Source organism: Colletotrichum chrysophilum, assembly GCF_026319265.1.
Source record: "Colletotrichum chrysophilum strain AFK26 chromosome Unknown scaffold_1, whole genome shotgun sequence".
NCBI classification, from domain to species: domain Eukaryota; kingdom Fungi; phylum Ascomycota; class Sordariomycetes; order Glomerellales; family Glomerellaceae; genus Colletotrichum; species Colletotrichum chrysophilum.
In genome coordinates, this window is record NW_026517288.1 from 956,596 (window position 1) to 980,320 (window position 23,725).

The following is a 23,725-nucleotide window of genomic DNA, read 5'->3' on the forward strand; positions in this document are numbered from 1 at the left end:
TCACAACGGCGGCAGCTCCTCCCTGCATATAGGACACTGCAGCCGGAACCTCATCCATCCCTCTAAACAAGCGCTGTGGAAAATATGTCGACACGGGGTAACCATGTAATTCCTCCTCGTAAACACGCCAACAACCCCGCCGGCGGTGGGATCCTCCTCGCCCGCCCTCATAACGGGCACTTCAAGCACTTCGCGACAGATGGCGCAGTCGATGGCACGCAGGTTGCTCCCCTTCTTGTCCTCGCCCGTCCGCACCCTGTCGAGAGACGGGGAGCCGGGCTCAGAGAGCAAGCCGATGGGAAGCCCGCCGGCCTCAACGCCATCTTCGCGGAGGACGGGGTGGTAGTCCCACGCGTCGGGGGTCCAGCTCTTGGGCACGCCGAAGCGCGGGCCGAGAACGAACTGAAATGCCAAGATCCAAAGCTGTATCCACAGCCACGCGCAGAAGACGAGGAACGCGCGGACGTCTGTCTCCGCGAAGAGGAAGTTGTCCTCGTAAATGTAGAAATACGCAAATGGGAGGAGACGCAGGATCGACTGGCCGATCATGAAGCGCCACGTCAAGGCTCGACGGCAGTTGCGGATTACATTGCGGTGAATCTGCGGAACCCAGAAGGAAAAGTATACCATCGAAAGAGTGTTTACGAACCCATTGCGGATACGGGGGTACCAGGACGTCGATGCTATGGAGACCAGGAGGAGGAGAGACACTATCATAGCAAAGCGGAATATGACGGCTTGGAAGGTGACCTCGGGACCGGCGCGGGTGGCCGCGCCAGCGTTCGGGACAGCCGCAGCGCCGTTTGTTACGGCATCGATGTCGGCATCAATATCCTGGTCTGAGGGGACGATGATAGGCGGCGTGGGGGCTCTTCTGCGTGGTCCGGCCGTGACCGGTCGCGGGAGGGAGTCTGCCTCGAGGTTCTGTGCTGGAGTTGCTGGCGTACGTGGTGTCTCGGCCTGTTCGCGCTCACTGCGTCTTCTGTTCTCCGGCTCCTGAACTTTGTGGATCTCCGCGAGGAAGAAGCCACCCATCGACATGGAGAGAAATGCGGCGAAGAGCAGGGACAAAGACTCGAGATACGTAATGCTCGCGTCTAGAGCCCACATGGAGGCGGCAGCGAAGATGCTGCCATCGACCATGACCATCATACTGATTGTGTTATAGCTGATGCGGCCCATGGTGGACGGCGTGGCAGATTCCCTCATCTGGTGCTTCAAGAGGAGGGCCTGGGCGATGATGACCCCTGCGAACGCCAGGATCCAGACACGGATCTTGTAGTAGATGATTTCCGTCTTCATGCCCTGTAGATGCTGGCCGTCTGCCGGTGGGAAGTCTGGGGGCCCTTTGGTTTCTAGAAAAAACCCGCAGTCGGGAGACCAGATGATGGCAGACAGCTTGAGCTCCGGAACCCCACGAATGGGGGCGCCGTTCGGGAAGCGAAGCTCTTGCTCGATGTCGCTGATGATCTGTGACATACCTTCCCTCCCCGACTGGAAACCCTTCATGTTCAACCGACTTCTGTCCGGGGGATGAACCTGCGCGTACATGATGTACTCGCAGTGTGGTGATGGATTGAGAGTATCAGGCGGGTTCGACGGGTCTGAAGTCCAAGGCATAACGCCGTCGTTGAAGACCTCCTTCTCCTTCCTCCGCAGTACCTCGGACAGAGTCGCATTCAGAAGCAATCGACTCGAATGAAAAAAGTCTGAGCTCGGAGAAAGATGAGGCAACCCGAATATGCCGTCAAACTTTTCGCTCGTCGTGGTCAAGAGCAGCGTCCCTTGACGCGGCCACTGAACTCCATGCAACCTCATTTCCCAATTGAACCCGGTTCCCTTGACATCCTCGACGGTCAGCGATGCCTTAGCACTTCTGACTCTGCCGCCGGATGTCGGGACACCTTCGTGCAGGATGCTCTCGTATTCAAACTCCTTCGTGTGCCGGCCGGTATCGATCACGTCCAGCAGCATCTTGCCCTCGTCACCCGTAATGTTCCTTGCCCAATCGGCCTCCGCCCCGCTCCAGTGCAAGCTCGGCGTGACCGCACTCAAATTGTAGCTCGCCCACTCCCTCTTTACCGACGCATCCTTCCGCACCCACGTCCCCTTCACGGCCCCCGTGGCATTCTGCCAAACCGCCTCGCCCTGGCCAATGTCCCAGAGGTTCACCCCTCCGACAGGCGGTATCGCGTTCCGGCTCCACTCGAGGCACCTCTCCTGGAACCTCTCCAGATCGTCCCACGCGAAGCCGTCCTCGGCCCGGAAGCCCGTGATGTTAAGCGAGCGCGGCAGCTCCTCCTCGCCCGTCCCGTTCCGCCGCGCCGAGAAGTTGCCCCACGACGAGGCGTTGAGCAGCTCGAGCGCGTGCTGGTGCCGGCGCAGTCGCTGCGTCGCGAGGTCGGAGGCCGAGAAGAGAGACGCGCCGCCGTTCCCGGGCGCCAGGAAGATCCATAGGATACCGATGAGGGCGAGGCCGATGACGACGATGCGCGGGTCTTCGTGTGGATAGGGCATGATGCCGGACGACCGTTGCCCCCGGATTTATCTCGTTGCCATCCTTTGGCTTTGCTGAGCTGATCCTCCCGTAGGTGCTGTGGCGGAGCAGGTTTGCGAAATGGAAGGATGTGGTCGTGTGGTGTTCGTCTCGAATATGGGATCGGGAGATTGAGTTGGTGGGCTGTAGGTGTTGCTATGCAGGTGGAATGACGGCATTGGGTCGGAGGACGGGATGCTTCCGTTGGCCTTAGAGGGCGGGCCCCACTACAGCCACACGGTTGGTCAGGCTGGAGCTCCCTGATGCAGGTGTCCGGACCTGCCTAAGTCGGGGCCGCTACAGTGCTAATCCGGTGGCACGGCACCCCTCTGTCCTGGGAACTAACAACGGCACCATCAGTACCCCGCCACCACTTTCACCGCAACGCGCCAACATTGAGAGAGGCAGGGCAACCATACGTGAGCCTCATTCCAACCACCAACTTCTAAACAGCCTTGGAACAATTCGTTACTCGCAATTGAACAACACTGTCAATATGGCCCCCAACAACCCCGACACGAGCAACCAGTCTGCCGTAAGTGAGACATGGCGATGAACCCCACAGAGTCTCGCGGCGCCTCGCGCAGCGTCTTAGGATGTCGTCCATGGGACGAGGCCTCATTCACAGCCGGTACTAACTGTCGCCAGGCCTCGGAAGACGCCAAGGGCGATGTCAACGCTGCCGTCGAGGAACTTTTGAACACCATCTCCAACAAGTTTGCCGGGGTGTCTAGCGAGATCTTCGCGAAGAGTGAGCACAACTGCCACCCCTTGCCCAAGACAGCATCACTAACGACTGTCTCAGTGGATGAAATGTCTCGTCGACTGGACAACTTGGAGGCAGCGCTTCTCGCTAATAAGGAGAAGGAGGGCTCATCAAAGTCGTCTTGACCTCTTCAGCATTCAGTTTTAGGAGCACGTTTGTGTCTATGGCGTTTAGGGTTTACATGAAAGCACGAATAGAGCTTATATCACGGCCAGTCTCACACGCAGACATGAGTTGTTCTTGTTATTTTATTTCTTGGTCGGTATCCTAGGCTACCAAAGTCCTCAACGTGAGCTGATCCGTTCAGTTGCTCACCTCTCAAACCCCCGCTCCCCCAATACCGTGAGCTCTTGATGCATGTGTAACGTGACGTCGTAGAAAAAGTTCTCTACAACTCCTCCTTCGCGTCGGAGACCTTCTCCTTGGCCTGCTCGAGGAACTTGCGGAGGATGTTGGTCTTGCTGGTGATCTCGTCGCGCTTGGCGGGGGCGAGGCCGCCCTTCTTGAGGATGCCGTCGAGACGGGCGACCTCCTTCTTGACGTAGCCGTCGTTCTTGGAGAGCTTGTCGAAGACGCGGACGTAGTACTCGGCGTACTTGTACTGGGCCTTCTCCTTGAGGGTCTCGGCCTCCTTCTTGGCCTCGGCGGCAGCGTCAGCAATGGTGGTGCCGCTGATGTACTTGGCGACGATCTCGTCAAGGGCAGCAATGGTGCCGGCAACGGCGTTCAGGCCACCACCAGCAACACGAGCAGTGCCGGTCTTCTCGTTGATGAAGGCGACGAAGTCCTCCTCCTTGCGGCCGCCGCTGTAGAGCTCGCCCTTCTTGGAGCCCTTGGGGAAGAACTTGATGGTGGGGTAGGAGGAGACGCCCTCGGCAGCGGCAGTTCCCTTGCTAGCCTCGTTCTCGGCATCGACCTTGGCGATCACGACACCCTCATCGAGAGAGAAGTCCTGAGCGAGAGTCTCCCAGGTAGGGGCGAGGTTCTTGCAGTCTGTTGAGGGGTTGGGTCAGCAAAAGTCCAGCAACAAAGAGGGAGGAGAACACCTACGTCCGCACCAGGGGGCAGTGAAGGCGACAAAGACGTCCTTGTCGCCACCAACAATGGTCTTGAAGGACTCGTCGGTGAGCATGTTCACAGCGCTAGGCGGTGTGTACTTCTTCTTGGGCTTGGCATTGGTCTTCTCGGTGATGAAGTTGCTCAAGCTCTCCAGGTCGCGGCCACCGCTGTAGTCGGTGGGCTTGTCGCTCTTGCCATCAAACCACTTGAGAGTAGGGAATCCCTGAATCCCGAACCTCTTGCCCAGGTCACGCTCGGCGTCGGCATCGACCTTGGCAATCTGGACGTCCTTGTTGGACTCGAAACTAGAAGCAAGCTCCTCGTAGACAGGGGCGAGGTTCTTGCAGTGGCCACACCAGGGGGCGAAGAACTCTACCAGAGTGGGCTTGCCAGACTTCAGGACGACATCGTCAAAGTTGGAGGGGATGAGGTCGAGGACGGCAGACTTGGCGGCAACGGTAGCTGCCAGAGCGCCGACCACGAAGCTCTTGAAAGCAACCATTGTGGGTTGGGTGACGCAGCTGAATGGGAAATAAAAACGATTCAAAGTAGTTCCTACCCAACAGAATGCGATAGGTAGCTGCTCAAATAGAATGCAGCAGCAAGGATGGTGGTGTTGCAAAAGACGATTTGAAATCAGCTGGTCTGCTGAAGGTGTTAATAAAGAAGCCACTTTGCAGGACAACCTCCAACGTCACAGAAGCAACAGCTAAGCCCCCTGTCTGGCTGGTGAGGCAGGGTACCTAGGTGGCGTGTACCGCTTCCCCGGCCCCACCTTGGCCGCCAGAGCAAAAACGGCGAAAAAAAAAAGAAACAGGTCTCTTATCAGCGTCTTATCGAGAAGCAACCCCGCCTTATCTTATCGCTCTCTCACGTGAGAAGACCGCTCGTGGCACGGACCTCCCTCTCGCTTGCCAGTTCTGGGGCTGCCAGACCCTCCAATGGCGCCCCTTCCCAAAAAATCGCATCCCACACAAAATTTCCGCTCCGTTGCGAAAAGCGTCAAACCACCACCCAGTCAACCCATCTCGAGTTTTCGCCGACACCTTCGACGACAAGCCCCCCTCACGCCGACAAAATGTCTCACGAATCTGTCTGGAACTCCCGCCCCCGCAACTACGGCAAGGGCTCTCGCAGCTGGTACGAAGAACCCCAATCCCCTGGATGGAGGCAAAGTTTTGGACAGGGACACCTGGAGGATGATGATGGAAGGGGGAAGAAAACACAGGCACATAAGGGACCGAAGTGCTGACATTTTTTATCACAGCCGTGTCTGCAAGCACACGGCCGGTCTTATCCGCAAGTACGACCTCAACCTCTGCCGTCAGTGCTTCCGTGAGAAGGCCAAGGACATCGGCTTCAACAAGGTATGCGACGAGAAACCCTTGGCGGGATCTACACGACATTCCCTCTGCGAATGAAGAGCGCGCAATGGCTGACATGAGTGTGCACCACAGTACCGTTAAACGTCAGGATTACGAGACGATGATGGGACTCGAAGGTGGTTGGGCATGATGGCCCGTGGAAAATGCATTCAGACAGAGGGAGGCTTCCAAGGGCATGGAGTTCTTATGGCTGGCTTAACGGAAGAATAAAGTGCACTCCGTCGGACATCCATTGAGGATAGACGAATACCACGACATTGAACCTTACCACCATCACTATGCCGGGGCCACCAATTCAACGTGCTGTAGAGCGCGACGCGGTCCGCAGAGGGCGCGCCGCCTGGTTCTCGTCTGCCAGGGTCATTATCAAGTCTGGGGATGTAATGACGACTCGAGTCTCGCCAATGTCTGTCACGCTGAATGAAACTACGTTTGAAGAAACCAAAGTGTGATCATGTGGCACAAAGCACGTTATTCTATTGACCATCGTCTCTAAAAGTACATGATTCAAGACAGGGGTTGAAGTAGAGTGGAGATCTTTGAGCCCAGGACCCGACAAATATACACGAGCGCGAGGGCTCAAAGCGGAAAAAGCTTGGGGTCAATTGTACATAATTCGTGACGCAAACACCTTTTGTACAATCCCAATTTTCCCATCCAGTTTTTCGGGTCGTCCCAAATCATATATCGTATGCTGGGAAGAGAGTGTGTGCTGAGTGCCGACTCAGGGTATCGAGGTTTTTTTTGGTTTTGAATCAGATCATTTACTCAATGACACGGGTGATGAGACCGGTGGCAACGGTGCGGCCACCCTCGCGGACGTTGAAGCGCTGGCCGACCTCAATGGCGGAGGGGTTGTGCAGGGTAGCGACCATCTCGACGTTGTCACCAGGCATGACCATCTTGCTGTCGACATCCTCGGTGCCCTCGGGGAAGGTGAGGGTGCAGGCCTCATCGGCGGTGCGGAGGTACATCTGGGGCTTGTAGTTCTGGTGGAAACCGGTGTGACGGCCACCCTCCTCCTTGGAGAGGACGTAAAGGGAGGCGAGGAAGGACTTGTGGGCCTTGACGGTGCCGGGCTTGGCGACGACCATACCGCGGCGGATGTCCTCACGCTTGATGCCACGGAGGAGGAGACCGGAGTTGTCACCGGCACGGGACTCCTCGCAGGACTTCTTGAAGGTCTCAATATCGGTGACCTTGGACTTGATGACCTCATCACCCTTGCCGACAATCTCAACCTCGGTGTCCCTCTTCAGGATACCACGCTCGACACGTCCACTGACAACGGTACCACGGCCAGAGATGGAGAAGACATCCTCAACAGACATGAGGAAGGGCTTCTCAAGGTCACGCTGGGGAGTGGGGATCCACTCATCGACAGCCTTCATGAGTTCATCGATCTTGTTGACACCAATGTCGTCCTTCTGGTTGTTCAGGGCGCACAGGGCAGAGCCCATGATGACGGGGGTGTCGTCACCCTCGAAACCGTAGGTGCTGAGAAGCTCACGCATCTCCATCTCGACAAGCTCCAACATCTCGGGGTCGTCAATGGCATCGACCTTGTTGACGAAGACGACGATACGCTGGACACCGACCTGACGGGCGAGCAGCAAGTGCTCACGGGTCTGGGGCATCTGACCGTCAGAGGCGGCGACGACGATAATGGCACCGTCCATGTTGGCCGCACCAGTGATCATGTTCTTGATGTAATCGGCGTGACCCGGGCAGTCGACGTGGGAGTAATGTCTGGTGTCGGTGGCGTACTCGATGTGGGCGGTGGAAATGGTGATACCACGCTTGCGCTCCTCAGGAGCCTTGTCGATGGCACCATACTCGAGGAAGTTGGCAAGGCCCTTCTCGGCCTGCCTCTTGGTGATGGCAGCGGACAGAGTAGTCTGGACATGGTCAGTCAGGGTGCGCCGTTGCGCTGGTTCATGTCTCGAGGTGTACCTTTCCGTGATCGACGTGGCCAATAGTACCTAGAAGACGATTCAGTTAGCCAAACAACCCAGATGCAGCCCGCATCGACTGATCTTACCAATGTTGACGTGGGGCTTTGAACGCTCGAAGACGGCGTAGTTGCGGCAGACGTTGAGGACGGGAGAGACGTTCTTGCTCTTCAGGGCGGCCTGGAGAGGGCTGACGTTGCCCTGGCGCAGCGAGGCGCGCGCCGTGCGCAGGAAAGGCGCGACGGATCTGAAGGCGGTAGACATATTGAATGCCTGTCGTGTGTATTAAATAGTAAAGAAGAACAACAGAAGAACGAAGAGTGGGGAGATGGACAATTGGATGCTCGTTGTCGACAACGGCGCGGCTGGACGGGGAGGGAGGTTGAGATATCGTCTGATGGCGGTCTCCTCGACTCGAAATTTTTTTGCTACCGGGACTTTCCTTCGGGTCTAAGTAGAGGGGGGAGCTATGCGGGAGCTCTTACGCCATTGGCGGGCCGGCGTCAGTGCTGCCAGCTGGGTCCACCCCCTCGACGGTGTTAATGCGCGAAATTTCACTGGCTGAGAAGTGGTCAACTTCACATCATGAAGTCAGAGAGGTTGCTTGACCGTCTCGGGCGAGAGCATTCTTGCCTCAAAAGCGCATCAACTGATCTTTAAGCTCTTAACATATACCGCACTGGATGAGCTGTTCATGAAAAAGTCTTCGCGCACGGCAGCCATGTTAATATGTCAACCCAATCGCTAAAGGCAGTCTAGTCATTTCTATTGCCAGAAAAGAACACAAAACCAAGGAGTCGAATAATTCGGACATGGCATGTGGATTGTCAAAGGCAGGATTCAAGACCCATATAAGACGCACGGCAACGGTTAGGCAGACTCTATCGTACCGTAATCTGAATACCAAAGTCTCGCTCGACCAAACAGTCTGAACAATCAATTCTATTTGACACAAACTTCAAAGTGCTCCCAAGATCTGTCCTGTTGAATGCCAGTCTCGGTCCCGTAGTCCTTCAAATCCCAAGTTTTGTGTATCCACAGTTCCACATACGCCGGTCTCGAAGGTAATACATAACAGACTTGATCCCAAAAAAACAGCGCTTCCATCATCATCGAAATCGTAATCATCAGCTGAACCAGCCAGCCGTTCTATCTAAATGTCCGTCCACAGAGGCTCTAGTAATACGACTGCCGTGTTTGGGGAAGTCGAGGACTCCTTCAGACACGGGCCGTTGCTTGAGAAAGAATGTGTAATATGAAGGCCGAACTTTTCCAGCAGGTTGAATATCAAGCACATTTACTGGCTTCGAAAGGCCACGCCGAGTCAGGTTGTCTTCACTGATACCGGGGCCGGCGGCAAGGGTACCGGTCTGGGAACCAGGTCAGACATTCTTCGCAGGCATCGTCGAGACGAATCGTCTGCCAGACCTGGCGCTTGCTACAGGGTTTCTGTATCAAGCTCGCGGGTCGACAGAAGCGCGCGAATGTGAAGCTGCTATGCTTGCAGGTGAAGGCGTGAGCGTAGTATTGGCACATTTCGGTGGTTGTTGGATGCTATCGAGAATCGAATCTGAAGGTTGGCTGAGACTCCAGATCTTTCGAGCGTACAGATAAGAGAAAGATGTAAATCCTGATACTGGCGTTGGATATTTTTGACTCCTTTTGCGAATTGTCGTGTATCGAATGGAAATATGATTTGCGTGACCAAATCAAAGAAATTGGCAGTCTCTGAGCTTGTAAAGTAGTAACGATCAAAGGCTGAAATGAGTGACTGGCGCGAGGCAAACAACGATGGTAAATATGTTGGTCGGAAAGAGCATTCGCTGCAATGTAGCAATCAAGACGCAACGCCGGGTCAGACCGCCACATTTGTAGTATCGTGTCAGACACTTCGAGACCGAAGGAATGCCCGCTCATGTTTGTTGGGCATCAAACTGATAACGTCGGCGTCACTTCGCTGCCACTAGCAAACAATCGTTTAAAACTGTAGGAAGCCTTCATCGGCACACAAGCCCGGATGCCAGGGACAACACGAGGAGGCCCAATGAGACGGCGAGGTCTCTGAGATCTAGCAATCAGCTCCCAGGACCGGGAGCTGCAACGTCCCGTTCCGGCTGGGAACGAGGAACAGTTCCAGGGGGAAATCCAAATCGAGTCCGTGGGTTCGGTTTGAGTGTGTTTTCACTTGAAAGCACAGGAACAGAGCTACTTCGGAAGCCGTTTGCCCAGGCCCTGGACTTGACAGTTGGCAAACGGGGGGTTGCACTGGCTTCTTGTTGCGTCCACGTGCCAGTTCACCGAGTGCCCAACGGCGTCATGATGTCTTGGGATGGGCTTGGGCAAGTGGTGAGGCAAGTTGAACCGACCTGAGCGAAAATGCCGTAGCTGAACCATCTCGGGAAAGACCAGTCCGTTTGAGACTTGGTCGTGACAGATAGGGCTGCAGTCCATGATCTGGGACCTGTCGTGTGACGAGTGAGGGAGCCCAAGTCGGCTTTCGATGGATTGACGGAGAAGTGGCTTTGCACTGTGCTGTACGATGGCGCGCCGCATTGTGACTTTCAGGCTGATACTGCCTGTTTGCCCCTTCGAGAGCACTGACAACGCATGTCGATGAACGCATCCGTACTGCAAGCCTGACGACTGCATTGGTGGCATTTCATGCAGTCATGTCGACGTGTAGCGATACCAACTCGAAGGGTCGCGGGCGGGTACTTCGAAATCAGGTTGGGCTTTCCCAGGGCCTTTGGCCGCAGCATCTCTAGGCCCCTTAAATCCTTGCAACAAAGGCGAAAGAAGTATGTCCTGTCAGAGTTAAGAGCTGGTTAGGGGGTTCGAGTGTTTGATGAAGCGTCGTGTAAGTCTCGGATAACGGTGTCTTCACCGCCAGTTCAAAGGCTCCTGCTTGTGGCTACTGCCCGCTCCGGCATACGTCAGGTCGTGCTTCAAACAATCGTGGATTACTAGGAAGCCCACGACGAGAGGGTTGGGTCACCGAAGAACCCATTGGTCCTTGATTGAATGGTATGGGGTTGGCCGCAGATATGACGGCCCGCAAGGCTTCCATCCTATGGGTCGTATGCACCAGTAGCTGGCTCAGCAAGTAAGCAGATGGACCCCCAAGTTTCTATCGCCCAGAGTACACAGCTTCAACCGGTAGAGGACTATTGCATTGCCTCACTTGAGGCAGTGAATGTCGTTACAAGTTCCAACAGAGGTGGAAGGGTCCTGTTAGGCTCTCATTGGCGGGGCTGACGGGCAGGGTGCTGAGAGGCCTCGCGATGGCGTGACGTTCAGAGGACTAAGAAGACCGTGGTAGTAGCGATAGCGATCGTGGCCGTGGCCGTGCAGTCAAATGATGCGCTGGCACCATTAGGTATTCCAGGAGGCGTTGCAGAAGGCCGGTGATGGCGGCTGAGATCAGGAAGATTCTTGAAGCAGGCAGCTTACACCGAAAATGGGGTGGCTGGGATGCACTTTGTTCGGGGCAGAGGGACGTTCCCTGCTTTGAGAAGGCGCGCGGCGTCCCGTTGGCCAGAATGGAGGAGGCTCGACACTAAAGCAGGATAGGATTAGCTCGACCGGGTCGCCACGAAACAGGGACCACGGCCAAACGTTAGCGGGTCGTCAAGCCAGCTGAGGTAAATGGACGTATCCGTACGTACCGTTGTGAGAGAGCACAAATTAATTCCTCGACGAACAACTTGGACCATTCTGCATCGTCTTGCCCTCGCACATGAGGAATTGTGCAACCTGTCGGTGAATACACCACGCTGCTCAAGCATCGTTTTGTTTCGGAAGGTGGGTTTGGTGCTCTGAAACCCCCAGATGGGGGTGACAGTCGCACGGGGCCCCCCATTGGTGTTCGAGGTCGACGGGATAGATCATGGATCGGAATGCGACAGTCGACCACGTTGTACCGCTCGGAATTCCTGAACCCAGATGACCCCGCCGTTGAATTCGCATCGCCACTACAATCGACCACTTCATCAGCGGCAAGGCAAGCCATCAGTGCAGCGTCTGTGTGGGTGCATTCGACCTTCCTTCAGACTGCTGGCGGGCGAGGGAGAGAGAAAAGCAACAATCGTGTCGGCTACCGAGGCGGAAGTGCGTGCGAGAAGCGAGATGGTATCTTTCTCGTGTCTCAGCCGCGGGTGGTATGAGATGGACGGCGGGTAAGCATGCACTCTTGAAACTGATTTGCATGTATTATCCGCATCGCTTGCATCTTGGCCGTTGCGACAAGAATTGTTAGAACCATGTGCCCGAGTAGATATTCTCTAGTCGGTGGTCCGTCGACTGCTTTGGTCTGGCCGACTGTCAGAACCCCGCGGACCCTTAAGAGCGCGAGCAAGTGAGTGATCGGTAGTCGGCCTGTCTCGGGCTTGATCCCGCGCGTCAAAACGAAAGCGCCGCGCTATCGTGTCTCGGCGTCAGTTTGCGCAAATGCATCCTTGGGCAGAAGAAACATGCTAGGGTTCGGACGAAGGAAGCTCAAAAAGTCAGTTTGCCTGCCACATGGGGAGTTGGGACGGCAAGGGGCAATTTGCGACAGAGAAGACGGCCAAGTGCGATAGATGACAGATGAATGAGGTGATGTCAATCAGAGTTCTGTTTGCTCGGCCAGTGGTCTTGAAAAGGAGAATGCCGAGGATGAAGGCAGGCGGTGGATGCAGACGACGAACGGACGGCGGTACGGATACTGCCAGTGTCACCTTGGTGGTGTCTTTGCGGTCATTTGGGTCCCAAGTCCCCCTCCAGCTGGGGGCCTGGGGCAATTGGATCCGATGCTACCAGAAGCGGGCCTTAGGGTCCCATTTTAGCGCATCTTTCTTACCCCCGTAGCCCCGGCCAGTTCGTGGGAAACAGGACCTACGGCACGAATATTCCTGCATTGCATCAGTAAAAGTGGCAGCTCATGGAGGCCAGCAGCTCCCCAGGCCAGCCAGCTTCGAGCCCGGCCAAGCTCCAGCTCTGGGCATGGGCATGCCTTTCCCGCCCGAGGTACCTCGTCCTCAGGTGCCTGCCTCTGCCTGGTTCGATTTTTCATGGAAAGGTACTTGCCTCTTCGCTCCGGTCATATCCCTCCAATGTCTTTCCCAGCCCCGGCCTTTACACGACCATGTTACGAATACTGGCCTCGTGCATATCTCTCCCATCTCTTTCGCTTCTTCCGTTTTCTTCCCAATCCAACGGCACATTGCGCATTACCTACGTCCCTGCCGCCGTCTTCCGCTTATCCCACCTCACTTCCCACGTCAGGCTCAGAGCGCTTGGCTGCCCATTAACACGGTGCGCGCCGCGTGAAGGTACCTTACCAGACGTAGCCTCCCGAGAGTCGGACAACTCATCTTGCAGCATCTCTCCCACCCTCAGCCAACCGTCTAATTTGGACTTCATTCGCCCTCTCTCCTCCCGTACCACCTCAACTCACCAACGCCGTCGCCTCCCACCTCATCTCATCTCATCGACGCCCGAACCCAAGCACCGTCAGCCTACGTACGTCGAGCCGCAGTCACCTGTCGCCTGTAGCTGCGCTCGTGCCCAGAAAGCGCCTCCATTCGCAACTCTCGACCTCTCAGATTCCACGGCCAGCCCGCAGCTACCTTACCTTACTTCTCTCGCCCAGGCCCACACTCGTTCATGCACAATACGACCGCACGCCCCAGTCCTCCTGCGTCTGTGTCTGCACCTCTCCTTTAGGGCACATATATCCTGCAGCTACCTACATTACCTTACATTACATCGCCTCTACCCATCTCAAAACCTGTCTGCCTTGCTGCCGCCTGTCGATCGATACATTTCGACCGTCCTCGAGATGCCCTCATAGCACTCGCTCGATTACAGCCCCTCGTCACCCTTGAATTCGACAGTTCCAACTGCCACCGGCCGCCCGATTCAACCCAGCCGACCTCGCTTTTCTCTTTGGTCGACACCAATAACGTCCGGCTCTTAATTCCGCCACGCCAGCGCCAGCCTCTCACCGCTTTCTTCCAGACCGGCTTGTCCCTTACGCTCGTTTTTCCTCCAGGGATTGTCCTCGCAGGCCAATTGACAGCTTCAGCCTGCAGTTGCTTCTAATAAGGCCTCACAACGACAGCTGAACAAAATCACGGTCAACATCGCAATGCTCTCTGCGAAAACAGGCCATTCCGTAATCGTTTTGCCGTTTGAGTCTCAGCCTATCTCAGTGTCTTGCTAGCCGTCTTTCGCCTTAAGCATCCCTCCAATCGGCCTTATTTTACCAACCAACTTCCGTCTCACTCACTGTAATGTATCATATCCGTGAGTATTTGCCTCTGCATCTCAATTGATGAGACTGTTTTGCTGCTGATTAGGTACTAACACACACAGCTTTTTAATCAAGAGTGCCACGACTACACCCGACGGCGCATACTAAGGAAATCACCAGCTCAATCGTCCAACTTCCACCCGGGACTGACTTCTCACTCACTCTCATCATAACCGACACCCATCGCTCAGACTTGATCAGCTTTCTCATCGAACCTGATTCCTGAATCGCGCGATCGAATTGGTGTTTTCCGCAGACGATTCTGACCCCGTCAGCCCGTCTTGGTTATCCCTGACGTGTTCGCTTCAGTATCTCATCTGAGAACCTTCACCGTTGATAAGGCAAGGCAGGCGCGACCCACCTAACAACCGCCTCATCAATCCCAAAAGCCTCGATGGCTTCTTCCGAGGTTGACCAGAAGTTCCTCGGCAAATGGGCCAAGGCCGTCGAGACGGACAACCCTCTTCTGTCGTCTATGCTCTACAAGATCCTCGGTCTCTCACTCAGCCTCGCAGAGCAGCTCGTCGTCGCAAAGAAGCAACGCCGCCCTGACCCTTCCCGCGCGCCTCAATCCCTCGACCTCATTTTTCACATAATATGGCTTTCGCGAGAAGGTCTAGTCATGCTTCAGCAATATGTGATCCCCATGGTCGGTAATCACACTGAGCTTCGCGTCTTGGCACTCAAGTTGCGAGCATCGTTTTATCACATTTTTGTCCTGTTCCACAACAAGCCCTCTGTTTCGACAATGGGTATTTCGACCCCCGACACAATGGCCGGCCTGACACCACCCAGACTGGACAAAGGCAAGGGGATTGCCAGGGAGGACTGGAACTCGTCGCAAGGTTCCATACAGCCGACGCATGCTCTCGAGGGCGGTCCGGTAAACCCTCCGCCGGGGTTCGCTCCTCGTAATGGGTCGGATTTACCGGCCGCCTTCCTCGAGCCGCCACGAGACTTCCTCCCTGAGGCTCACAAGTACTTCAAGGAGGCCATTGCGCTGGCCGATGAGCATCTCTGGGGCTCGCACTCGCTGCGACTGTCGGCCAAGACGGAGTACTCTGCGTTCCTGTACGACTGCGTTCACGACTATGACGGAAGCCGCAAGCTGGCCAAGGACACCATCTCCGAAGTGTACGAAGCGACGGAAGGTATGGATGACGACATGTTTGCCGATGCTTGTGAGCTGGTCACCGTCTTGGGCAAGATGATGAAGCGCGGGCTGGGTTCGAGCAACAACACGTTGACCAAAGGGCCGAGCCCGAGCCCGGCACCACCGGGCACCACGATGGCCCCCGGCATGGAGAACCCCATTTGAAAGATGACCAATGGCGGACTTTCTTCTTGAATGACGGAGAGGTCATCAGCAGTGTTGGCCTCACAAAATCTCCATCCGATGTTCAAACGAACGTTGATGACCCTGGCAACGACACTTGGACGAAGCTTTCCGGCAAGCCAAGGACGAAGAGACGATACAGCCACCGATGCCAGGGAGTATTGCGTCTCATCGTGACGTCGGACCAGGAGAGGCGGGGCTTCAGCGTCCCAAATGGCAGATTGTCATGGGGCTGACCATCTCTGAGTGTTGGGGACGAGATGACCCGCCAGTCGCAGATTGCCTTGGTCCCAGCCATCCCAGACATTTGACTGTCAAAAGCAGCAGGATGGAGGGCTGCACATAATAAACATTGCGAGCTCTTGGTAATACTCGAAGCTCCTATACACTTGTACTTATACTTGGTTGGATATTGGACAGACTCTGGCAAGAGTAGCCGAAAAAGGAGGAGGGTTTTGGGAGACGCGGTCCGCGCAATGGCGGCAGCGGTGTTTGTGTGTCTTGTTGTAATATCTGGTTCCATGATACCCTGTTCCTACGCAATGGGTGGTGGATTGTACATTTCTCCCCGGAAAATTGGAAACTTGCCCAATTTCTTCAATGCCTCAGCCCTACATGGCCCTGTCATGCTGAATGTGACAATGTTCCTATGTCACCCAACTTTCATCCATCAGAGTTCAATTGTTCACAGCACATCACTTCACAGTCAAACTCTTCATGTCAACTTCAATTTGTTGGTCTTGCTGCAAGAGAAACTAAAGGGGGTATTCCATTTGGCGTGATTATCCGTAACTCCTATTAAACCAGAACCCAATATCCCTTTCTCAAAAACCCTTGTTCTTGCCCATACACACAAAAGGGCCTGCCAAAACGCCCCCAAGAGAAGAAATAAAAGCAAATAAGAAAAAAAGCAGATCTATGTGAATCTGTTCCCACGTCCCACGTCCGTTTTCCCGTTCGTTCGTTCTTGCCCAACCAACAGCTTCGTTGTGTTCCCAAGCAATCTTTAAAATAAGCATCGCTTTTCTGGCCCGACTTTCACCTCACAACTTGCACGAAAATTACCTCCCATTGCCTCTCAACCGGATATCAAAAACGCTGTCATCATCAATCATCGTCTCATAAGTGGAGGAGAAGGTATGAAAGCGAAATGTCGTGTCAGTCGCGCGGGGGTGTTAATGTAGTCAGTCGTCAGTCGTCATCGCTCAGGAGAGCATCCTCGGGGACCTCAGGCTGCTCCTCAGGATCGAGCAAGTCCTGGCTTCCTGCGACAGAAGAAGCCCAAGTGCGGACGCCAGCCGCCTTGCCTCGATCCTCCTCGGCCTCACATCTCGCCTTGATCAGGTGGAGGGGAACCATACGGCCAGTGACGTTGAAGAAATTGGCCTGCATCTCCAGCCACTTCGTAGCCTCTCGTCTCGAAGCCACGGCCGCGAGGATGGCATCATCCCGGCGCTGCCTTTTGTCTGCTGGGCTTGGCGCGCGGGCGGCAGGCGGAACAGGGTAGAGTTGAGGGTGGACGTGTCGACGAATATATCGCTCCTGGCGAGCAACCTCCCGCTCGTAGTAGCCGGGCGCATCTGCGTCATCGCCGCTGGTAGCAGGCGACTCGGACTCAGACGACGTGTCTCGGAGTAGATTCATGCGCTCGCGATAGGACGAGCTCTCTGCGTCGTCATCTTCAGACTCGGATTTCTCTGCAACCGGCTCCTTTACGACGGGCTTCTTCTTCTGCTTCTTCTGTTTGGGCTCCTTGATTTTCTCCTTGTCGCAAGCAACCTTCTGCTCCTTGCCCTTCTTCTTGCAGCCTGTCGCATCATCTTTGGCGTTCTTCGGCTTGGTGCTTTCGACATTCTGCAGCTCCTTTCCCTTACTCTGCTTCTCCTCCGCCGTAGGCCCAGGCTCCTTCTCCTCGGTTGACTCTGCGCTCTTGTCGGTCTGAGTATCGCCTCCAGACTCGGTCGAATTGGCCCGGTTGGCCTTCACCACGTGCCAGCGCTTCTTGACCTCGTTCTTCCCTCGGTTCATGGCATTTCCAATGGCTGCCCAGGTCTCGCCGCCCTCCTTCATGCTGATGATCAAGGCGTCCTCCGAGTCTGTCCAGTTGCCTGGGGTTGATGGCTTTGCGCTGGTTGAGGCATCTGATGCTCCATCCGTAGAAGCCACTTCGCTGGAGGAAGCCTCGCCAGAGGTTGTGGAATCAGCTGCAGCTGCCTCTTCGGTGCCTGCCTCAGATGATGTCGCTTCAGATGTCGATTCGTTTCCACTGGTACTCTCTGCAGCTGATGTCTCTGCGGATTCGCTCTCAACCTCGACAGCTTTTCCCTTCTGCTTGCTGGAATTGGCATCGCCTGACTTCTTGGCGCAGGCCTCGTTGTCTGCGTCTGTGGATTGCTCATCACCGGTGCTGCTGACCTGAGAGCTCGTAGCGTCAGTGGACTCAGCAGAGGTGTCGCCGGCAGCGTCGCTGTCTAAGATGGCAAGGTCGGGAAAAAGATCGACCAGGGTAATGGTGCTGCTAGCATCAGAGTCCGATTCGATTGTCACCGCTGTGGTTGAAGAAGCGTCGTCATTGTCCTTGACAACAGTAAGGTTATGGCTGTGAGAGCCACCAGCCTTTGTGCCCGTCATTGTAGCAGTGACATGTGATTGCAGTAGCACGGGCGATGGTGAATGTTGCTGAAAAGTCAGGGCGAGGAGAAGATGAAAGGTTTGGCGAAGAGGTGGTAAAAGCAGTAGTGGAATGTTGTGGATTGATGTCTTCGTGAAGGATAGGAGGCCTAGGATATTGTTAGTGAGCTGAGGCCGGAAAGCGCGGGGTGGTGATGAACTTGCGGTTGGTTAATTTTTGTTGTCCGATTTTTGGGACTGGGGTTGTGTATCGAAAGGGAGTGAACCCTAATTTATACCAAACAATTGATGCGATCTATTGTTTGTTGTTGTGAAGATGGAGGTGGTAGTTGTCGAGGTGGAAGTGAATGTTGTGGAGAGATGGTGGTGGTGGGGTTGATTAGTAGATGGACGAAGGTGCTGAGGAAGGAGCGGCCGAGAGTTCAGCAAAATCGGATTCTCACTGCGACGGATCCTAAACGAGCTCCTTCCCAACCGGACTCGGCTCCAGAAATATCTACCCGCACGAGTGGTCCAGAGCAAGTGTCGGAAAAACAAATCGTCTGTGGCAGTGAATTCTGAGGGAGAAACCCGTCAAACCACTCGAAGCCGGCTGCGACTACCAAGACCAGGAAGTGGCCCCTCAATTCTATTAATACGGCCTCTAAGACCTCCAAAGTGTCAAACCCGTCGAGGCGATCGAGAACCAGAAAAAAAGAGGGTGAGAGGGGCCAAACATCAATAGCTGGCGTCAGACACAACAACATGGGACGAAGGGACCAAACACACACACGGTACAATAAAGTCTGCCAGAGTCTAGAGCAGGCGAGACCGGCGACTGGAGCGTGCCGATGGCGTCAACCAAATGGCTGTGTCCAACATTATATTGGCAGTCTCCAGAATAGGCGTTAATTGTGCGACGTGCGGAGTGTGATGTTGAGTGGGAATTCGCTGGCATTTGCAACCCGACGCTCATATCAATCTGATGTTAACGACAAGGTCCGGGGCGCGGTTTGAGGCTCTCACTGAAGAATGGTGGTGCTACGGGCGATGCTCCGGCGGCAGCCCAATCAGGGAACCAGCTTACTCATCCCGCGTGGAACGGAGTGGGTTCCAGTTGGTTGGGGCGCTGCGCTATTAGTGGTTGCAGATAGTCAATCACCCGCCGGGCTTTGAAGCCTTTTTTTTGCCCTTGTCAGGGAGCATGACTTCTCACACTGAAGTTTGAAACGAACCATCATCGCTCTCTCTCTCAGCACCTACCCAATAACCATACCCGATTAGCAGTGAACCACACCATCTTGCTCACTCACCCAAGATGGCACTGCCCGACCTGCCATCAAACTACCTTAAGGCTCTCGAGCTGATTGACGAGGCCCACAAGCAAGACCCCAGACCCTCGACCGCCGCCGCCGATATCACATTTGAGCTTCACTATGCCCACAAAATGACGCGCTGGCTGGCGGTGCGATGTCCCGCGGCGCCCCCCGTGCTGCAGCTGGCCTGCCGAGCCCAGCATTTCAGGAGGTTAGACACTCTCCATTTCTTCATTACGCATTGATTTAAGCATGAATATCCATGACGAGATGTGCAAAGTACACGAGACAAGGGACAATCTAAAAAGAGGAACCACTGCAACTCACACACACAACCCTTCTAGATGGGAGATCCCCCGCAACACATACCCAATGACGCGCCCGGGCTACCTCACCTGGCGCGCCAAGCTCAAGTCCCAGGCCGCGACACAGGTGGCCGAGCTGTTGTCCTCGTCCGCGGAGATCCAGCCGCCGCTGCCCGCCGAGGACGTCGACCGCGTGGCGGCGCTGATCCGCAAGGAGAACCTGAGCAAGGACGAGGAGACGCAGGTCCTCGAGGACGTCGCCTGTCTGGTCTTCCTCGACGACCAGTTTGACGACTTCGAGAGCAAGGAGGAGATTGACGAGGCCAAGATCATTGGCATCCTGCAAAAGACGTGGGCCAAGATGAGCGAGCCCGGCCGCCAGATCGCGCTCAAGATGAACCACAGCGAGAGGGCGCTGAGTCTGATCGGGAAGGCCTTGGCGGGGTGATCTGGGATGAGAATCAAAAATAAAGATAAAGTGCTGTTGGCGGCCCTGCAGCCGAAAAAACGAACGTCCAATGCCGTCTCGGTGATTTACATTCATGACAGCCAGCTGCCGTCCGTGCATCCTTTTAGCGAGTGAGTTCCCCCTGGGGAACCCGCCCATCAGAACTCGCGGGATACCTTACCCCTACCTTGCCAGCTTACCTACCCGATGCCGGATACCCGGGGGGGATCGTCCCCCACACTGACCCCGTTCGGCGTAATGCCGCCCGAGACCTCGACTACCCCTCGGCGCCGTTGCATCTCAGACGAACGAACCGCCTGAGCGGTCCCGGCCCGAGGTCGAGCATACATATATGTAATCATCATCGCCCGTCACAAACATGTTTCTACCTTCACGTCAACAACTACACGTTTCACCATGCCGCCGACGCTGACACCAGCCGAGATATCCAAGCACAACACCCTCAACGACATCTGGCTCGTCATCGACGGCAACGTGTGGGACTTTTCCGACTTCGTCCGCGAACACCCCGGCGGTATCGCCGTGATCCTGCAGTGCGCCGGCAAAGACGCGACGGACGTCTACTCCGAAGTCCACGGGCCCAACCTCGTAAAGTCGACCCTGCCCGCCGCCCACCTCAAAGGCGTCCTCGCCCCGGGCGCAGCCATGCCCAAACCGAAGCAGACCCAGCACGCCCAGCCGGTCAACATGACCTCCCCCAACGATGAGAGGCAAGACGGGCAAAAAGCAGCAGCAGCACCACCACCACCCTCAAAACCACCACTGGACACCCTCATCAGCGCCCACGACTTCGAAGAGGCCGCCTCGACGTCCTTCACCCCGAAAGCCTGGGCCTTCGTCTCCTCCGCCGCGACAGACCTGCACACCAAACGCCTCAACGCCTCCGCCTACTCCCTCATCGGCCTCCGGCCCCGCGTCCTTGTCGACGTGTCCGCCGTGGACACCTCCACCACGATGCTCGCCAACCCCATGCGCTCCCCCATCTTCTGCCCGCCCACCGCCATGGCCCGCCTCTTCCACCCGGACGGCGAGAAGGAGCTCGGCCGCGGCTGCAAGGCCGCCGGCATCCCCCAGGGCGTCTCCGTCAGCGCCTCCTTCCCCCTCGCCGAGATCCTCGCCGCGCACGCCGCCTTCTCCCCGCCGAAGCCCTACGACGTCCCCGTCTTCTTCCAGCTCTACGTCGACAAGAACCGCGCCAACTCGGAGCGCCTCATCCGCTCCGCCCAGGCCCAGGGCGCCAAGGCCCTATTCCTGACTATCGACGCCCCCATCCCCGGCAAGCGCGAGGCCGACGAGCGCGTGCGCTCCGACGCCTCCATCGGCTCGTCCCCCATCTCGGGCGCCAAGGCCGGCAACGACGCCAAGGGCGGCGCAATCGGGCGCATCATGGGCGACTACATCGACGCGTCCGTCAACTGGTCCGACATCGCCTGGCTGCGGCGCACCGTGCCCGGCATGCCCATCGTGCTCAAGGGGATCCAGACGTGGATGGACGCCGAGCGCGCGGCCGCCGCGGGCGTTGAGGCGATCGTGCTCTCGAACCACGGCGGCCGCAGCCTCGACACGTCGCCCGCGACCGTCATGGTTCTGCTCGAGCTGCAGAAGAACTGCCCGCACGTGTTTGACAAGCTCGAGGTCTACGTCGATGGCGGCATCTCGCGCGGCACCGACATTTTCAAGGCGTTGTGTCTCGGGGCCAAGGCCGTCGGCGTCGGGAGGGGTTTGTTATATGCGCTCAATTACGGCGCTGAGGGCGTTGAGCGATACGTCGAGAGTAAGTTGTCTTTCCCTCGATATTGTGGTGCCAAGATCTTGACTAACGGGACGAATAGTACTCCGAGACGAGTTGGAGACGACGATGAAAATGTGCGGTGTCACGAGCCTGGACCAAGTCCATCCAGGCTTCCTCAACACGCTGGCCGTGGACCAACTCGTTCCGGGTCGGGAGGACAATCCAAATACCCCTTGGCGCAGGGACAGACAGAGCCGTTTGTAAATGAAGTACTTCACCTCAAGCATAATCCAGCATATTGTGTGTTGATCAATCCAGCATTGCATTAGAGAGGGTAAAAGTCCCATCCAAGCTGTGCTAGGAGACTTTGGGTATACATTTACACATAATAATGATAGTGGTTCCCATTTCATATCCCGTCCGTCAAATCTCATTCTGTCCCAGCAACTCCAAACATTAGAATCCATCGCATCCGCATCCAAAACACCGACTTTTCCCCATTTCGCCTCACTGACGACAAGGCTCAAGCCAACTCGCGCAACTCGCTGTCCCCCCTCGTAGCAGGCAACTCAGAAGCGAAGCTATTGTGGTGGTAGTGGGTCTGGGATGTAGTCGATGTCTGCTGCTGCTGCTGCGGCGGCGTTTGGGCCGGCGGCGGCGCATTGTAAAACTGTTGCGGCGGCTGCTGCTGTTGTTGTTGCTGCTGCTGTGGCGCGGGATATCCGCCCTGCGTCGGACTAGGTCCGCTCCCCTGCTGCGCATACGCCGGGATACCGGACTGGTACGTCGGCGACGGGCTCATGGGAGGTGGGCTGGCGGGCGGGCTGATGCCATTGTTGTGATCGTAGCTCGCTGCGCTGACGTCGTACGGCTGCTTCAGCATGCTCTGCCTGTTATCAACGGGCGTGAAGCCGGACGGGAAGTTGCCGGGCGTGGTGGGCGCGGGCGCGTAGCCGCCAGGAGAAGGCTGCTGTTGCTGCGTCGGGGCCGTCTGGTACATCTGCGGCTGTTGGCCTGGCGGGGGTTGTTGCGGGTTATACGTGCCCGGGGCGGCCTGGTTGTTGTTCTGGTTATTCTTCTTCTTGCTGCGGAGGATGAAGAAGATGCCGACGGCGATCAGAGCGATGACTGCCAAACCTCCGACGACGCCGCCGACGATGGCACCAATGGGGGTGGAGGAGCCGCCGCCGCTTGATGCGGCGGAGGTTGTGGCCGCGCTCGGAGAGGCGGAGCTGGTGATAGGGGACAAACCATCGGTGGTGCGATCAGAGGTCGGGGCTGTGGTCGCTTCAGTGGTGGCGTCGCCAGTAGTATCTGTTGGGTTTGCGTAGACAATGATCCGAGCCTCGGTGACGGCGCAGTTGAAGAGAGTGTACTTGGAAAAGACGGAATCAGAGTAGACGTATGTATTGCACTCTGGCCGTCCTGAAGAAGAGCTGTTGCAAGGGGTTGTCAGACAAGTGCTCTTGGCGTCTTAGAGCAATTGGCAACTACTTACCAGTACAGCATAAGAGTATCTGCGCTGCTGTAAAGTCTGGATGAACTTGATGGGAGACAGGCAGTCGGCAGCTTGCAGTCCGACATGCTGGTCGAACCGCAGCATCCCACAACAGAGTAGAAGCTGTTGATCACGCATGTTCCGACATCGCAGTAAATGGAATCGGCTTGACAAAGGTTAGTGATGCATGCTTCAAACACGACTAACTTCAATCTGACTTACTGGATATTCCAGAGATGTAACCACAAGTGTCGTCCCCTCTTACACGCTTGGCCAGCTTGAGCTCAACGTTACCCGGGTCAGGCGCCGCCGTCGGTGCGGGACTGAAACCAAGCTCCAACATGTCCATGGCGGCAATGGTCTGCTTAGGAGGAGACCAGCTTGGGGTATCATCTTGCCATCTCAATGCCTTGGACTCCGCACCCAGGTACAAGCAAGCAAGAGCTCCTAGTCGAATAAATCTGCCCAT

General features: G+C 56.1%; 10 protein-coding genes across 10 annotated transcripts; 5 read left to right on the plus strand and 5 right to left on the minus strand.

Moving 5' to 3' along the window:
* Positions 1–2,517, minus strand: COL26b_000251 (uncharacterized protein; the record flags this gene model as incomplete). The annotated part of the gene is made up of 1 exon (XM_053173221.1): positions 1–2,517. The coding sequence occupies one exon, from the start codon at positions 2,515–2,517 to the stop codon at positions 1–3; it is 2,517 nt and encodes an 838-aa protein (XP_053042927.1).
* Positions 2,518–3,032: 515 nt separating this feature from the next.
* COL26b_000252 (uncharacterized protein) lies at positions 3,033–3,427 on the plus strand (the record flags this gene model as incomplete). Its single annotated transcript, XM_053173222.1, has 3 exons — positions 3,033–3,071; positions 3,185–3,287; positions 3,342–3,427. 3 exons carry the CDS (start codon positions 3,033–3,035, stop codon positions 3,425–3,427), a joined length of 228 nt encoding a protein of 75 aa, XP_053042928.1.
* A 263-nt stretch (positions 3,428–3,690) lies between these two features.
* Positions 3,691–4,863, minus strand: ERP38 (Protein disulfide-isomerase erp38; the record flags this gene model as incomplete). Its single annotated transcript, XM_053173223.1, has 2 exons — positions 3,691–4,295; positions 4,353–4,863. The coding sequence occupies 2 exons, from the start codon at positions 4,861–4,863 to the stop codon at positions 3,691–3,693; spliced, it is 1,116 nt and encodes a 371-aa protein (XP_053042929.1).
* A 576-nt stretch (positions 4,864–5,439) lies between these two features.
* RPS29 (40S ribosomal protein S29) lies at positions 5,440–5,782 on the plus strand (the record flags this gene model as incomplete). Its single annotated transcript, XM_053173224.1, has 2 exons — positions 5,440–5,501; positions 5,629–5,782. The coding sequence occupies 2 exons, from the start codon at positions 5,440–5,442 to the stop codon at positions 5,780–5,782; spliced, it is 216 nt and encodes a 71-aa protein (XP_053042930.1).
* Positions 5,783–6,510: 728 nt separating this feature from the next.
* On the minus strand, positions 6,511–7,962 carry TUF1 (translation elongation factor Tu; the record flags this gene model as incomplete). The annotated part of the gene is made up of 3 exons (XM_053173225.1): positions 6,511–7,644; positions 7,700–7,728; positions 7,788–7,962. 3 exons carry the CDS (start codon positions 7,960–7,962, stop codon positions 6,511–6,513), a joined length of 1,338 nt encoding a protein of 445 aa, XP_053042931.1.
* Positions 7,963–14,384: 6,422 nt separating this feature from the next.
* Positions 14,385–15,308, plus strand: COL26b_000256 (uncharacterized protein; the record flags this gene model as incomplete). The annotated part of the gene is made up of 1 exon (XM_053173226.1): positions 14,385–15,308. The coding sequence occupies one exon, from the start codon at positions 14,385–14,387 to the stop codon at positions 15,306–15,308; it is 924 nt and encodes a 307-aa protein (XP_053042932.1).
* Positions 15,309–16,517: 1,209 nt separating this feature from the next.
* On the minus strand, positions 16,518–17,957 carry COL26b_000257 (uncharacterized protein; the record flags this gene model as incomplete). Its single annotated transcript, XM_053173227.1, has 1 exon — positions 16,518–17,957. The coding sequence occupies one exon, from the start codon at positions 17,955–17,957 to the stop codon at positions 16,518–16,520; it is 1,440 nt and encodes a 479-aa protein (XP_053042933.1).
* Positions 17,958–19,254: 1,297 nt separating this feature from the next.
* COL26b_000258 (uncharacterized protein) lies at positions 19,255–20,005 on the plus strand (the record flags this gene model as incomplete). Its single annotated transcript, XM_053173228.1, has 2 exons — positions 19,255–19,463; positions 19,597–20,005. The coding sequence occupies 2 exons, from the start codon at positions 19,255–19,257 to the stop codon at positions 20,003–20,005; spliced, it is 618 nt and encodes a 205-aa protein (XP_053042934.1).
* Positions 20,006–20,422: 417 nt separating this feature from the next.
* Positions 20,423–22,022, plus strand: COL26b_000259 (uncharacterized protein; the record flags this gene model as incomplete). Its single annotated transcript, XM_053173229.1, has 2 exons — positions 20,423–21,800; positions 21,859–22,022. 2 exons carry the CDS (start codon positions 20,423–20,425, stop codon positions 22,020–22,022), a joined length of 1,542 nt encoding a protein of 513 aa, XP_053042935.1.
* A 259-nt stretch (positions 22,023–22,281) lies between these two features.
* Positions 22,282–23,725, minus strand: COL26b_000260 (uncharacterized protein; the record flags this gene model as incomplete). Its single annotated transcript, XM_053173230.1, has 2 exons — positions 22,282–23,183; positions 23,479–23,725. The coding sequence occupies 2 exons, from the start codon at positions 23,723–23,725 to the stop codon at positions 22,282–22,284; spliced, it is 1,149 nt and encodes a 382-aa protein (XP_053042936.1).